Genomic DNA, 13,211 nt, shown 5'->3' with positions numbered 1-13,211 from the left:
ACCCTACCAGCATTCAACCTATGCATCATGAATGTGAGGACACTGGCAGGACGCTGATCAGAGTTTCTGAGGACAAATCTTTAGGAAATCACTCACAAAAGAACAGAATCCAGATTCAGACTCAAAAGATCAGGACAGGATGGAGCAAGAAGCCAAAACCACTTTGAAGAAATTCAAGAGCTAAGTGAAAATCTGAGCATTGTTTACAAATTGTTAGAAACCAACCACAGAAGCAGAGAATGAAAAGAACCCAGACTTAACAGCAGTCATGGAGGAAAAAGTCCAAGTGGTCTTTACCAGTTGGCAGAACACAGCCGAGACGTGACGAGGCTGCCAGAGGACCGGCTGTCTGGCTCCAATAACACCTGGAGGGCCGCTAACTCCTTCCACACGGGAGCCCCCGCCCTGCTAGCTAGGCTGCCTTGGGAGGGCCGGGAACCAAGCCTGGAGCCCACGGGGTACGCAAGTCACAGCCAGGGTATGTGAAGGAAAGGATAAACCTTGAAGGGGATGAGACAGCCATCTTCAACTCTCTGTACAGCTATCAGGTAGATAAAGAATGAAATTCATTTTGGGTAGTCTAGAGACAAAACATGGGGAAAAAAGTGGTCCTAATGTAACAATAGGTGCCACGTGTTGAGGGAGAAAGGGTGCCTACATGCCAAAGCTCTCCGCAAACTGTACCAGTAAGTCCAGATAAAACCTGTATGCGAATGTTCATAGCATCATTACTTAGAAAAACTAAAAAAATGGAAACAACCCAAATGCCCGTTAACTAATGAACTGATACACAAAATGTAGGATACCCATCAATGAAACTGAATTTTTAGCAAAAGAATGAAGTACCGAGGCCCCCAACAGCAAAGGTTTGAAAACACTATGCTTAGTCAAAGAAGTCATCTGCCCAAGACCATATATTTGTGTCATTCCATATATATGAAATGTCTCTATTAGACAAATCCACAGACAGAAAGATCAACCTCCTTGTTGATTTCAGATGGACACACCAGGGGCGTCTAACAGTTAGAGTCACACAACTCGGCAGGCTGTCTAAGAGCAGCACCAGCACCTCCTCTGGGGTTCTGGCAGGGTCTAGACATCACTCATAGGGGCTGGAGAAGGGGGTTCTGCCCACCTAGGAGGGTACACTGGGTAACCTCTTAATTTTCTCCAGCTGGAAGGCTATTCTGCTCTCTGCTGCAAATCTCAGAACACCATGGAGATGTTCCTCCAACTACATGCTGTTCCTTTAAGCTGTTCTTGGTTCCACGTACTTAAAAAATGGTGATTTTCCTCTAATTGTCTTCCACTGTCTAAAATAACAAGATTTCAATTCTGTGATTTATTTCAATCATTCAACAGAAGAATAGGAGCTAAATAAATGAGCCATAGAAATATCTGAGGTCAGCTGGTATACTTACTGTGAAGTTCATTTCCTTAATGGGTCGTTCCAGGTGTTCAAATCCCACGATCACCGTGTACTGAGTGTAATTCAAGTAGCCAAGGTGGGCCACAATAATTTCTGCACACTTCTGCAAATACACATAGTATGTGTCTTTAAAGCAAGATTCACTGTCCCACCAATGGACCCACGAAGCAACACATTTCAACAACAGATGATCAGAACTGACCATCTCCAGAAAACATACCAGAAGCCCAGAAAATTCAGATGCCAACCAGAAAAAGTTCTTGGAAAAAAAAGAGCCAGACAGGTATTTTTGGAAATAAGTAACAAACGATTTACAGTCATTATAATCTTTCTACTTTGGATGATTCAAAATAACTATCTTATGCAGTTGACATGTTAATAATGCAACACAAACCGGTCATTTCCACAAATACATATGTGCACAGGGACATGTAAGCTAAAGCACAACAAATCAGACCCCTCAGCCTAACTTTCCTCCCCGGCCCTCTTCTGCTATTCCTTGAAGTGAGACCACGAGGGGATGATGTTTTCCTTTCCCCGTCAGCCCCACAGAGGCCCTGCAATCTCTGACAGGAGGCAGGCCCACAGTCAAAGCAAAGGCTGTGTGAAAAACAGCCAGTGTGATCAGAGATGTGCACACTCATTTGTCTGCCAAAAGCCCTTTTTTCTGTCCCTCAGAATTAAGGGTCAGGTCCCTCAGGTCTCCTCTAGTTCAAGGTGGTCAGGGGCCTGAAAGCCTCACCACTGCAGATGTGGACATGGACTCGGTGGCCAAGTAGGCTGCTTAGGGTAGACAAGTTGTCTTCTTTACATCAAAAGAAAGGTAGCATCAATGGGTGGACAATGTCTCATAAAATTCTGCCTTTTTTAAAGTCAGGGAAAAAAGCTCCTTGCAGGGTTTGGGTGAGCCTTGAGCAGAGAGCAAACAACAGAAAAGAGGTGACACAATTAAACTTTAGTAGGGGAACCAGTGGGAGAGGGGAGACACCACTGCACGCATGGAGAGCCCCCCGTCAAGAGACACAGGATGGCAGGCGCTCTGAGAAGCAACAGTGAAGACCGTGGCCTTACCAGCAGCCTGGGTCTATTCAAAGAACAGGCTCCAGGCAGGGCGACCAACTTGTCCCAGTTGGCCTGAGATTTCCACGGTTTAAAACAGAAAGTCCCACATCCTGGGAAACCCCTGTGTCTGGCCAAACCAGGAAAATGAGTCATGCCAGCCTTAGGATAAGGTCATTGACCACCTGCTCAGTCTGAGAAACAGCAATACCAGGTACTGACACTCTGGCCAAGGCTGGCTTCCAGGCCCAGTCTGCCTGGGAATGGGGAGAAGGCTACTGCTTGTAGAGTGGTCCTTCTAGACCCCCACACCTATCATCCCTCCTGATCATTCAGCAGGCACGGTGGGGTCACCCAGCTGCCTCCGGTGCACTGACAGCACCAGCTCTCACACCCATTATTCAGCCTGCTCCCCACTGCCGGGGCGGGCATAACTCCTTGCACAGAAGGGGAAACGCATGTTAGGAACAGCTCTGCTCACACAGGTGCTACATGGAGGCAGCAGAACAGAGCCCAGTCCCTCGGGGTACCCGCCCGAGGGCACAGTGGGGGGCAGACACAGCTCTGCTGGGAGGCAGCCATGCTGTTGGCACTCCTCGGCAATAACCCGTCCTTGTTGGGCTGCAGTTCTGCCCCTTCCCAGTAGCCTCTAGTGGTTGTCAGAAGAGAATGACTGAGAACAGTGGCCAGCCATTGAACAGGAAGGCATCCCAATCTGAATTCTTCCTTGCCAGGATAAACAGGCCTGCATTTCACTGTCCCTAACTAGACTGTGTGTGGGGGTCCCAAGGGCAAAGCATTGGAATAAAAGAGCCTGGGCAAAAATCCTGGAACTTCATTCTCCACCTGTGTCACCCTGGGGAAGTGCTCTAGACTCTCTCAGCCTTGGTTTCTTCTTGGTAAAAAGATTATAATGAAGCTCCTGCTCCATGGGCCTGACTGGATGAGATGATGTATGCAAAGTCCTGGCATGCAGTCCGTCAGGGAGACTGCCTTCCTCTAGGCAAACGCATGCTCTTGGAGATGGCTCCTCTGGTAGCCCATTTAGTAATGATGGGGCCTCCTCCCTACAGCAGGGACCTCTTGCAGTTCTCCAGATCCTGCCAGAATAACAGTGCCAACAAAGCTGAGAACGAATGGGCTCCTTCCTCTCTTGAAGCCACCAGGCCCCCATCCACAGCCACACACTGCATCTGGAAGCAGAAGCTCAAAAAAGCAGGCCACTCTTTCTAAACCCTGGGTCTCAGCTTCCTGACACAGATCGGGGTGTTCATCACCCGCTGGCAATAACCCAAAGCCCTGGCAATTCAGAATGACCATGGAACAGTGGCCAAGCTCGTGTGTGACAGGCAACCCATAAACAGTCATAGGCACACGCTGGGCACACAAACAGGAAAAACAGGTATCAGGAATGCTGAGGGTGTGTGCATACGTGTGTTAGAGCATGTGCACATATTATGTGCATGCATGTGTGTGCGCATGTACGTGTGTAAATCTGTTTAGAATTTATAAAGGTAGCAGTGTATACAGGTAAACAAATTTTCCATGGTATAATTGGTATGACTTAATTTTTTACTTAAGAAAGCAGATATGCAATCATGTAACATGAATAATCACAGATCATTCAAAGGCACTCACCCCTGCACACGTGAGGGTCCTTGTCCGATTGTGGACTTTGTTATGAATGAACGTGGTGGTTCCATCTTGAGCCACACCATCGACCTTAACAGTCATGAGAAACTTTATCTGAATAGACATTTCTGTGAAAGAAAGAAATTCAGTGTCAGAGATCACATCAGGCCTGTCACACCTGCCCAGGTGCCTGCCTGGGTCTGTGATGGCCCAGGGGGGTCTTCTGACCATGTCAGCCTCAACGTATTTGACAAGCTCATAGCTGACAGCAAATTAAAGCCTACCCATTAGGTTCTACCTCCAACCTGCTACCTGGGGGCCTGTGTAAAATCTACATTTCAGATCTGATTATACACTGCTTGTTAAAAAAATTAGAGAACAAAAGATATAAAGATCGCATTAATAAAAATAAAAACACAAATTTTTTTTTTAAAGATGGCATTAAATACTTAAAATCCTACTACCTAGAGAGAACCATAATTAACGTTTGTGTCCATCTTTCCAGACCATTTTCTAGACATACAACTACATCGTGATATCAAATTTATGCTTTCTAAGATGTTACAAAATAGGAGTTAATTTTTTTGTAGTAAGCATTTTTTTCACTTAATTTACTGTGGTCATGAGGTTACCTTTTCAAGTTCTTTCTCAACCAAAGCACTTCGTCTGAATCAGAGCACAGAAGATTATGTGGGTGGCCATCTTCTCAGTTCTCCCAGGGGTGCACTTAACTAGGGCCACTCTTGGCAAACGGCACTAGTTCACGGTAACTGGGTGCTGGGGCAGCACCAGTAGTTTGAGGCCAGACCATTCTTTCAGGGGGCTTTCCTGTGCACTGCAGGATGTCTAGTGGCCCTGGCCTCCACCCCCACCTCCCTATGTGACACCCAAAATGTCACCGTGTCTCTAGACATCACCAAGTGTCCCTGGGGAACAGAACCACTGCCTTACGGCATCTGGACTTAACTGTCTCCCAGTGCCCCCGCTGTGCAGCCACTGAGGCCACTGACCTGCCCGAGCGCTACACCGCCCCCTCTGAGGTCACTGAAGGACATCTACCAGCCTTTCAAGTTGTTGCTACTATAAAGAACTATGGTGATCCCTGTAATCCATCTTTAAGCATTTGTTCAAAGACTTTAAAACTCTTTCAGCAAAATGGTGAATGTACCAACTATGGTGTATTGTACAAAAAAAACTCCAAAATGTCAGGCTTCATACCTTTTGATTGCTCAAACTCAACAACACATGTCAGCCATAGTTGCTGATTATACGTAGACAATGGATTTGAAAGTATTTGAATTGGCTTTAGCTGAAGAAAAAGAAAAAAAAGTTAAGTAATCCATGTGACCTTTTCATGGAGTTTACCAATAACCCACCTTAACATACAAAATTTACATTTAGCAGAAAAGGTTTCAGGGTTAGCTCTGAAACAGAAAATGTGTCATTTTTCTTTTGATAGTCTAAGTGAAATTCTGCCTTCCAGGAAAAGAAAGGACTAACTTTCTGCTGCAGTGCACTTCTGTCTCCCATGAAAACCTCTAAGCAGGCCGTATTCACACCTGCAGCCTTCAGGCAACGTATGTACTTAAATACCAAGAGAAGGCCGTCTTGGTAAAAAAAAATTAAAAGCACACATACTGAGACATAACAAGATAATAAAGAACACCAAAGTCTTTTCATATTCATGAGAATCATTCCTTTAGTAGCAATATAGCAGAGGTCATTTGCAGTTTCAGAAAAGCCTTCAGACCCCTGGAGAGAAAAATCAGAGGGGCCATGTTGCCAATGATACGTCTACTGCGTCTGCTGAAAAACACAGTGAGACACAGAGGAAGCTGTTTAGGGGCCCCATTCATGGCCCCACAGAAAAGCATTATGTGAATGCAGAGCCTGGACATGATGTGTGGTTTTCTGATTTAATACTCAATGAAAAGTCCCCGTGGCTAGACTTGCCCAAAAGCCATCAAGGGCAGGAAACCTATCAGAGGATGATCTATAATCTCTCAGAAGTTGAGGAAGATCCTTTGGGAGCAAGGAAAGTTCTGTGCAGGCTGCTATTTTCAGTGTCAAGAAAAGACTTCCATCCTGAGAGACAGAAATTTTAAAAGAACCAACTATGACCAAGGAACCCCACGGCGCTACCTCTTCAAATCTAATCCTCTGTCCAAATTAAAGAAAATGAATTCAAACAAATGTGACAATGGACTAAACAGAGGGCTCTTGCAAGCTAGCAGTATACAAAGAGGAGAATTAAAAAGCTAAGTTTTAGGACATTTTTCTCCTTTTGCCCTTTTGAAATTTCTAAGGGTAGAAACCTACCAGGGAGCTGGGAGAACAGAGACAATGGGGTACTTGGGGTCAGATGACCACATTTAAACATGCTACGGTGCCATGAGAATGCAGGAAAACTACATCCAGTTTATAGATAAAAATATTATGTCTGATACCCAGAAAAGTAAAAAGCTGTAGTTGTTTGGGCTATCCCAAGTTAGCATTCAGTAAGGAATGCCAAAATGCTCTAATTAAAAGGACCTTTGTTTTTCTCTAAAGATGGTGAAGTATCAAGGCTGATTAAAAAAAGAAAACGGATTTTTTATTTAAATTGAGTTCATGCAAGGCATACCAAACAATCATTAGAACGGACTGTCACTGTTACAAACCTGACATAGAGACCACGTCTTAACTTGGGCAAACATAGTAAGAAAGGTTCAGATACCTAAGTGAGCACTGTTAGAACTTATAATCTAGTAAGACTTGTAGACATAAGGAATCGGGATGAGTTAACCAACCTTTGGAAATGAATTGCTGTTCCCTAAGAGGTAACGCTACCATCCCTTCTCAGTACTAAGGTATTTATTACAGCAGAAAAGGTCATTTTAGCAAACAAGAGCCCAAAGACGAGCAGCTGACAGTAGACTAAGAAATGTGTGTTGCCTGAGAAACAAGGGGCAGGGTAAGGGTGGTTTTCCTTAAAGACTCTACGCAGGACCACTTCTTAGTAACCCAGAAGTATATAGGGTCCCCACGAGCTACCACTTAGATGCAGGCTTACCTTTTTGCTATTATTTAGTGAAAAATTAGCTGCAGAAGTCTGGATCACTTTGGGTCCTAAAGTATAACAGAAAAAGGACAAAAAAAGCAGGTTACATCTATACTGATAATTAATTATTTTTTTTCAAATGCCAAGAATCAGACTTACATATTATACAGAGATGGTCTTAACTTTGTGGTCTGTCTTTAGAGGTTATAGATATACATAAAACATATAACCATACAGACACACAATACCCATCCTGCTGCGCTTCCTGACTTGCCTGTGCAGGTGAATGCAATGGATGAGATTTCTCAACTGGGCCATGGGGTGCCCAGGTGCTTGGCTAAATGTTATTCCGGGTGTGTCTACAGGGTGTTTCTGGATAAGACTAACATTGAATCAGTAGACTGAGTAAAGCAGATTGCCCTCCCTGCTGTGGGCAGACCTCATCTAAATAGTCATAGCCTGAGTGGAATAAAAGACTAAGCTGAGAATTTGCGCTCGCTGCCTGGGCATGCTCTCTGTCTTCAGGCGGGCCCATCAGTTTTCAGTTGTCTTCAGACACAAACTGGAACTTATTCTATCAGCTCTCCTGGGTCTCCAACTTGCCAACTGCAGATCTGGAACTTCTCAGCCTCCATGATCATGTGAGCCAATTCCTTATAATAAATCTCTCTCTCTCCTCCCTCCTCCTCACCCCTCACCCTGTTCCCTTTCTATACATATATCTCCTACTGATTCAGCTTCTCTGGAGAACCCAGACTAATGCAGAATTTGGTACTGAGAGTGGTTCTAGAGGAACAGAATGTTAAGGGTGAGTCTTCCATAACAGCTCTGAGGTTTCTCGAATTGGTTCTCTAATCTGATTGGATTTTAAAATTCTAATGACTGCATGTCCAGTACAAAAGAGAGCACTGGCAGTCCATGAAAATATGCAAAATACCTCCTAATAACCATTTACAAGAAGCCAGCTAGTGCGTTTATGACACGTTAGAACATCTCTGAAAAACTAACAAATATAATGAGGTTACCTAGTTGGCCCCCCAGAGACTGCTGCATGCAAGGCAATGCTGGTTTTCTTCAAGACCCAACCCCATCCCTCTCTGCTTCTAGAACTATAACCAGACTCAAGTCCAGACAGGCCCCTAGAGGTGAGAGACCAAGTGGGCCCTGAGAGAGGATGCACTACACTCCAGAAGAGCTGACTTCTCTGACTCAGCAGGCCAGAACTCCGGGGACATGTGGGATTGGATCCTAAGGATGTGGGTCACAGTGGCGGCAACATGCAGTGGACCAGGCTGACTTTACGGACATGGGCTCCCTGGGCAGAAGCTATGCACTGAATGTCGTAGCTCAGGGAGTCAGGAAGGTCTCCAACAGTTTGGTTGGTTGGCGAGACATGGACCAAAAGGTGAGCCCCAGTAATCAAACGAGAAACGTGGCACCGCCTTAGTTTCCTATAGAGGAAGGGAGTCAGAGGTTTAGGGAGACCGGAACAGAGGGGGGATTTGTCATTTAAGACTTACTGGGAGATCCCCGAAGACATCCCTTTCACCACTACTGTGAAAAACACATTTGTGAGGGGCGCCCAGCATCCCTAAAGAGCTCTGTGTATGTCCTTCTCTTAAAGTGGGAACTGATAACTGAATTGGGAAAACAAAATGCAGTGGGAGTAATTGGATCCCAGGGGAGGCAGGAGCCAGTTACGGCACTCAACAGCCACAGGCGAGGAGGGTGTGGGTATCTTTCATGGACGGCAGAGGCAAAGCAGCACCCAGACTGGTTCACACAGGCCAGCTGATAATGGTGTTCCTACGAATACATAGGAAGCCTACTAAATTCTTTCCTGATCTGTGTAAGCAGAAAAGCTCTAAGGCAAGAGAAGAAAAGTCCAACATTAACCATAAAATGTATACTGTTACTGTTTTCCAAAGGAACCTATGGCCTTTTACCAGGATAACTGTGTACCAAGTAAAAGGAAATAATCTGACATTTCAGACTGGACACTGGCTCTGAACCAACACTAATTCCAAGAGACCCAAAAATGTCACTTTGGCCTCAGAGTAGGGACTTCTGGCAGCCTATCATTGCAGTTTTAGCTCAGGTGCCTGAGCTAATGGGCCCAGTGGGTTCCCAGTGCCTCCTTTGGTTAATTCCCCAGTTCCAGAATGCATACTTGAAAAAGACAATTCAGCAATTGGCAGAATCCCCACAATGGTTCCCTAACTTGTGGAGTGAAGGCTATTATGGCGAGAAAAGCCAAAGAGAAACCACTAGAATTGACTCTACCTAGAACATAGTAAACCAAAAACAGTATCAGATTTTTTGGGGGACTGTTGACATGAATGCCATCATCAAGGACTTGAAAAACTTGTGGGCTCAGCCTGTGCAGAAGGCAGATGGATCTAGGAGAGTGACAGTAGATTGTCTTAAGTCTAACCAGGTGGGGATTCCAACTGCAGCTGCTGGACCAGATAGGGATTCACTGTTTGAGCAAATTCACACGTCCTCTGCTATGTGTTATGCAGCTACAGATTTGGCAAATAATTTTTTCTCCATCCCTGACAAAAGGCTCCACAGAAGCCATCTGCTTTCAGCTGGCAAGACCAGCAATACAACACCTTCACTGCCTCGAAGGTATAGCAACTCAGCAGCCTCTCCAGAAACCGTGATCACCCTTCCTTCCACAAGCAGTCATACAGTCCATTACGTTGAAGACATTATGCTGACTGGACTTAGTGAGGAAGAAGTAGCTAGCAACTACTCACAACTTACTGGTAAGACATTTGCATGTCAGAGAATGGGAAATAAATCCAATAAAAACTCAGGGGCCTCCCACCTCAGTGCAGTTTCCAGGGGTCCAGTGGTGTGCTGGTAGAGCTATCCCTTCCAAGATGAAAGAGAAGTTGCTGCATCTGGCCCCTCCGACAACCAGAGCAGAGGCACAACACCTTGTGAACTGCTGTGGACTTTGGAAGCAACATGTTCCCCATGCGGGTGTGATACTCTGGCTTATTTACCTAGTGACCTGAAAAGCTATTAGTTTTGATTGGGGCCCAGAACAAGAGAAGGTTCTGCAGCAGATCAAGGCTGCTGTGCATGCAGCCCGGCTGCTGGGCCGGGTGATGCAGCAGATCCAGCAACCCTTGAGATGTTGGGGGCAGATAAGGATGCTGTGCGGAGCCTTCAGCAGGGCCCTAGATGTAAATACCAGGGCAGGCCCTTAGGACTTTGGAGTGAAGCCCTCCATCCTCCACTGAAAACTACTCTCCTTTTGAGCAACAGCTTGTGGCCTGCCACTGGGCCTTAGTAGACTGACAGCTTACCCAGGGGTCCCCAAGTGACCACGTGACCTGGGCTGCCCATCACGGACTGGGTGTTACCTGATCCACCACTCCTTGAAACTAGGTGTGCGTGGCAGCAGCCATCATCAGGTGGGAGTGGTGCACGAGGGCCCTGACCCGGGCAGGCCTGAAGGCCCAAATAATTCATGAGGCGGTGGCCCAGGTGCCCAGGGTCCCCACTCCTGCTTCGGCGCCTCCTGCAGCCGGAGCCCCACGTGGCGTTCCCACCATCAGCCGACAGGAGAGAAGATGTGGCCTGGTTTACAGATGATCCTGAGGAGGCGCAGGTACCTCCCAAGGGACAGCTACACACACAGCCCCTCCCTGGGGGGGTCCCTGAAGGACGCAGCCAAAGGAACTCCTTCCAGCGGGCAGAAATTCAGGCAGGGCATCTGGATGTTCACTTTGCCTGGACTGAGAAACCGCCTGACTGCTGAGGGACACTGCCGTCCACCCTGGAGGCTGGGAGGAGGACATCTAAGGAGGTCACTTAGGGCATCTCGGTATCACCACCCTGGGATTATAGTCAGTGGAAAACCACACAAGCAATCCCAGCAGGCCTACCAGTGACCTGATGCTTCAGGAATGAAGGTCTGGGTCATCCCAGCAGGGTGCGAACCACAACCGACTGAGGTGCTTGCTGAGAGTAAAGGGCACATGGACTGGGCAGTGGAATAAAGTAGTCAGAAATATGTTATGGCCACAGGACAACTTACAGAAATGAGGACTTTAACTGTCACAAGTACTTCCTTCTGATTTTGTCATAAATATGCTTGTGTGTATGTGTGTATACACATATATAACAAGCAAGTATCTTTTTATTCCCTCTTATTCCCTTATCAAATAACATCAGATGTATTACTGACTTGATATTATAGTATTTAATATTGCTAACTTTATGCCACATTAAGCCACAGGATACGAAAGAGAAGTGTAAACATTACTCAAGGATTTTACCTCCTCTTCTGGGAAGGGATAGTGAGTTTTTGGTTGTGCACAGGTTAGCAATACCATGTCAAGTGGAATTATGACCCTTTATTGTCTGTATGTGGAGATTTAAGGAGATGTATATGGATGCCAAGGTGACAAGGGGTGGACTGGTGATGATTAATTTTATATATCAACTGGACTGGGCCACAGGTTGCAAGATATTTGGCTGAACATTATTCTAAGTGTGCCGGAGGGTGTTTCTGGATGAGCTGAACATTTGAATGGGCAGATGAGTAAAGCAGATCACCATCCCCAATATGCATGGGCCTCATCCAATGCACTGAAGGAAAAGGCTGAGTAAGAGGGAATTTGCTCCCTTTGCCTGACTGTCTTCAAGCTGGGACCCTCGTCTTCACCTGCCTTCAGACTTGGACTCAGACCAGAACTTACACTACCAGCAATCCTGCCTCTCAGGCCCTGGGACTCAGACTGGAACTATATCACCCCATTGCTTCCTAGTCTCCAGCTTGCTGAGTGCAGATCTGGGGACCCCTTCGCCTCCATAATCATCTGAGCCAATTCCTTACAATAAATCTTCATGCCTCATCTGCATATATCCTATTAATTCCGTTTCATACATATACTGTTTCTCCAGAGAACTCTAAAACTAGTATTCTATGGGAAGAATGAAAGGGATATAGAAATCCTGACACCATTTTTCTTACAGCTGCCTTGGTGTATCACTTTTCATTTCTGCCAGAGTAGAGAAGGTTGAATATAATCATCGATGTTTGCGTTAGTGGCTTATGGAAACAAGAGTTGGCTGAGGCTCCATGAGACGAGAGAGATCATGAGAATATTAATGCCTCCTCTACCAATCTTAAAAGACAGCTGTGAAAATCAAGCGGGATAAGTGCTATGTCTTCTGCTGTGTTAATGGAGTTGATGTTCCTTGGTGACTTTATGGCAAAGAAATGAGGAGGCTGCTATGGTGCTATGGTCACCATCATCCTCTTTAGCAGCAGCAGGCAGGTGTCATCTAAACAACCACCCACTCCACCAGCTTCGTTCACCAACCCAGGTTTCCCTTTAGGCTCAGAAACTAGCCTTTTGAGGCACAACTGCCTCTGGACCAGGGTAAGCCTAACTGTCATTCACATGTTAATGTTAAGTACTTTAATTAAATTAATGCCTACCAGAAACCACCCTCAATTGAAAATATATTTAAGGGGGGAAGAAGAAACAGCCTGTGAGGGTCCCTTCCCTTGGACTGAAAAGACCGGGCTCTGGAGCCTTATGAAAACCAGCCAGATCAGAAATGAGAAAGGAAAAATCACTACAGACACCACAGAAATACAAAGAATTATGAGAGAATACTATGAAAAATTATATACTAACAAACTGGATAACCTAGAAGAAATGGACAACTTTCTAGAAACCTTCCAAGGCTGACCCAGAAAGAAACAGAAAATCTGAACAGACCAATTACCAGCAACGAGACTGAATTGGTAATCAAAAAGCTACCTAAGAATAAAATGCCTGGACCAGATGGCTTCACCACTGAATTTTATCAAACATTTAGTGAAGACCTAATACCCATCCTCCTTAAAGTTTTCCAAAATGTAGAAGAGGAGGCAATACTCCCAAACTCATTCTATGAGGCCAGCATCACTCTAATACCAAAACCAGGCAAAAACACCACAAAAAAAGAAAATTACAGACCAATATCCCTGATGAACATAGATGCAAAAATACTAAACAAAATATTAGCAAACCAAATTCA

At 45.5% G+C, this 13,211-nt stretch overlaps 1 protein-coding gene across 6 annotated transcripts in view; it reads right to left on the bottom strand.

Moving 5' to 3' along the window:
* TMEM181 (transmembrane protein 181) overlaps positions 1-13,211 on the bottom strand; it is a 72,215-nt gene that overhangs the window by 30,404 nt on the left and 28,600 nt on the right. For all 6 annotated transcript variants that reach the window (XM_037023666.2, XM_037023670.2, XM_037023680.2 and 3 more), the window contains 4 exons: positions 7,173-7,228; positions 5,339-5,429; positions 4,127-4,248; positions 1,422-1,532 (listed from right to left, as the gene is read on the bottom strand). In XM_037023666.2, coding sequence (XP_036879561.1) covers positions 1,422-1,532; positions 4,127-4,248; positions 5,339-5,429; positions 7,173-7,228 — 380 coding nt within the window. The remainder of the gene's footprint in view (positions 1-1,421; positions 1,533-4,126; positions 4,249-5,338; positions 5,430-7,172; positions 7,229-13,211) is intronic.

The sequence above is a fragment of the Manis javanica genome, chromosome 13 (genome assembly GCF_040802235.1).
Source record: "Manis javanica isolate MJ-LG chromosome 13, MJ_LKY, whole genome shotgun sequence".
Lineage (NCBI taxonomy): Eukaryota > Metazoa > Chordata > Mammalia > Pholidota > Manidae > Manis > Manis javanica.
This window is presented reverse-complemented; position numbering and strand designations above follow the sequence as displayed.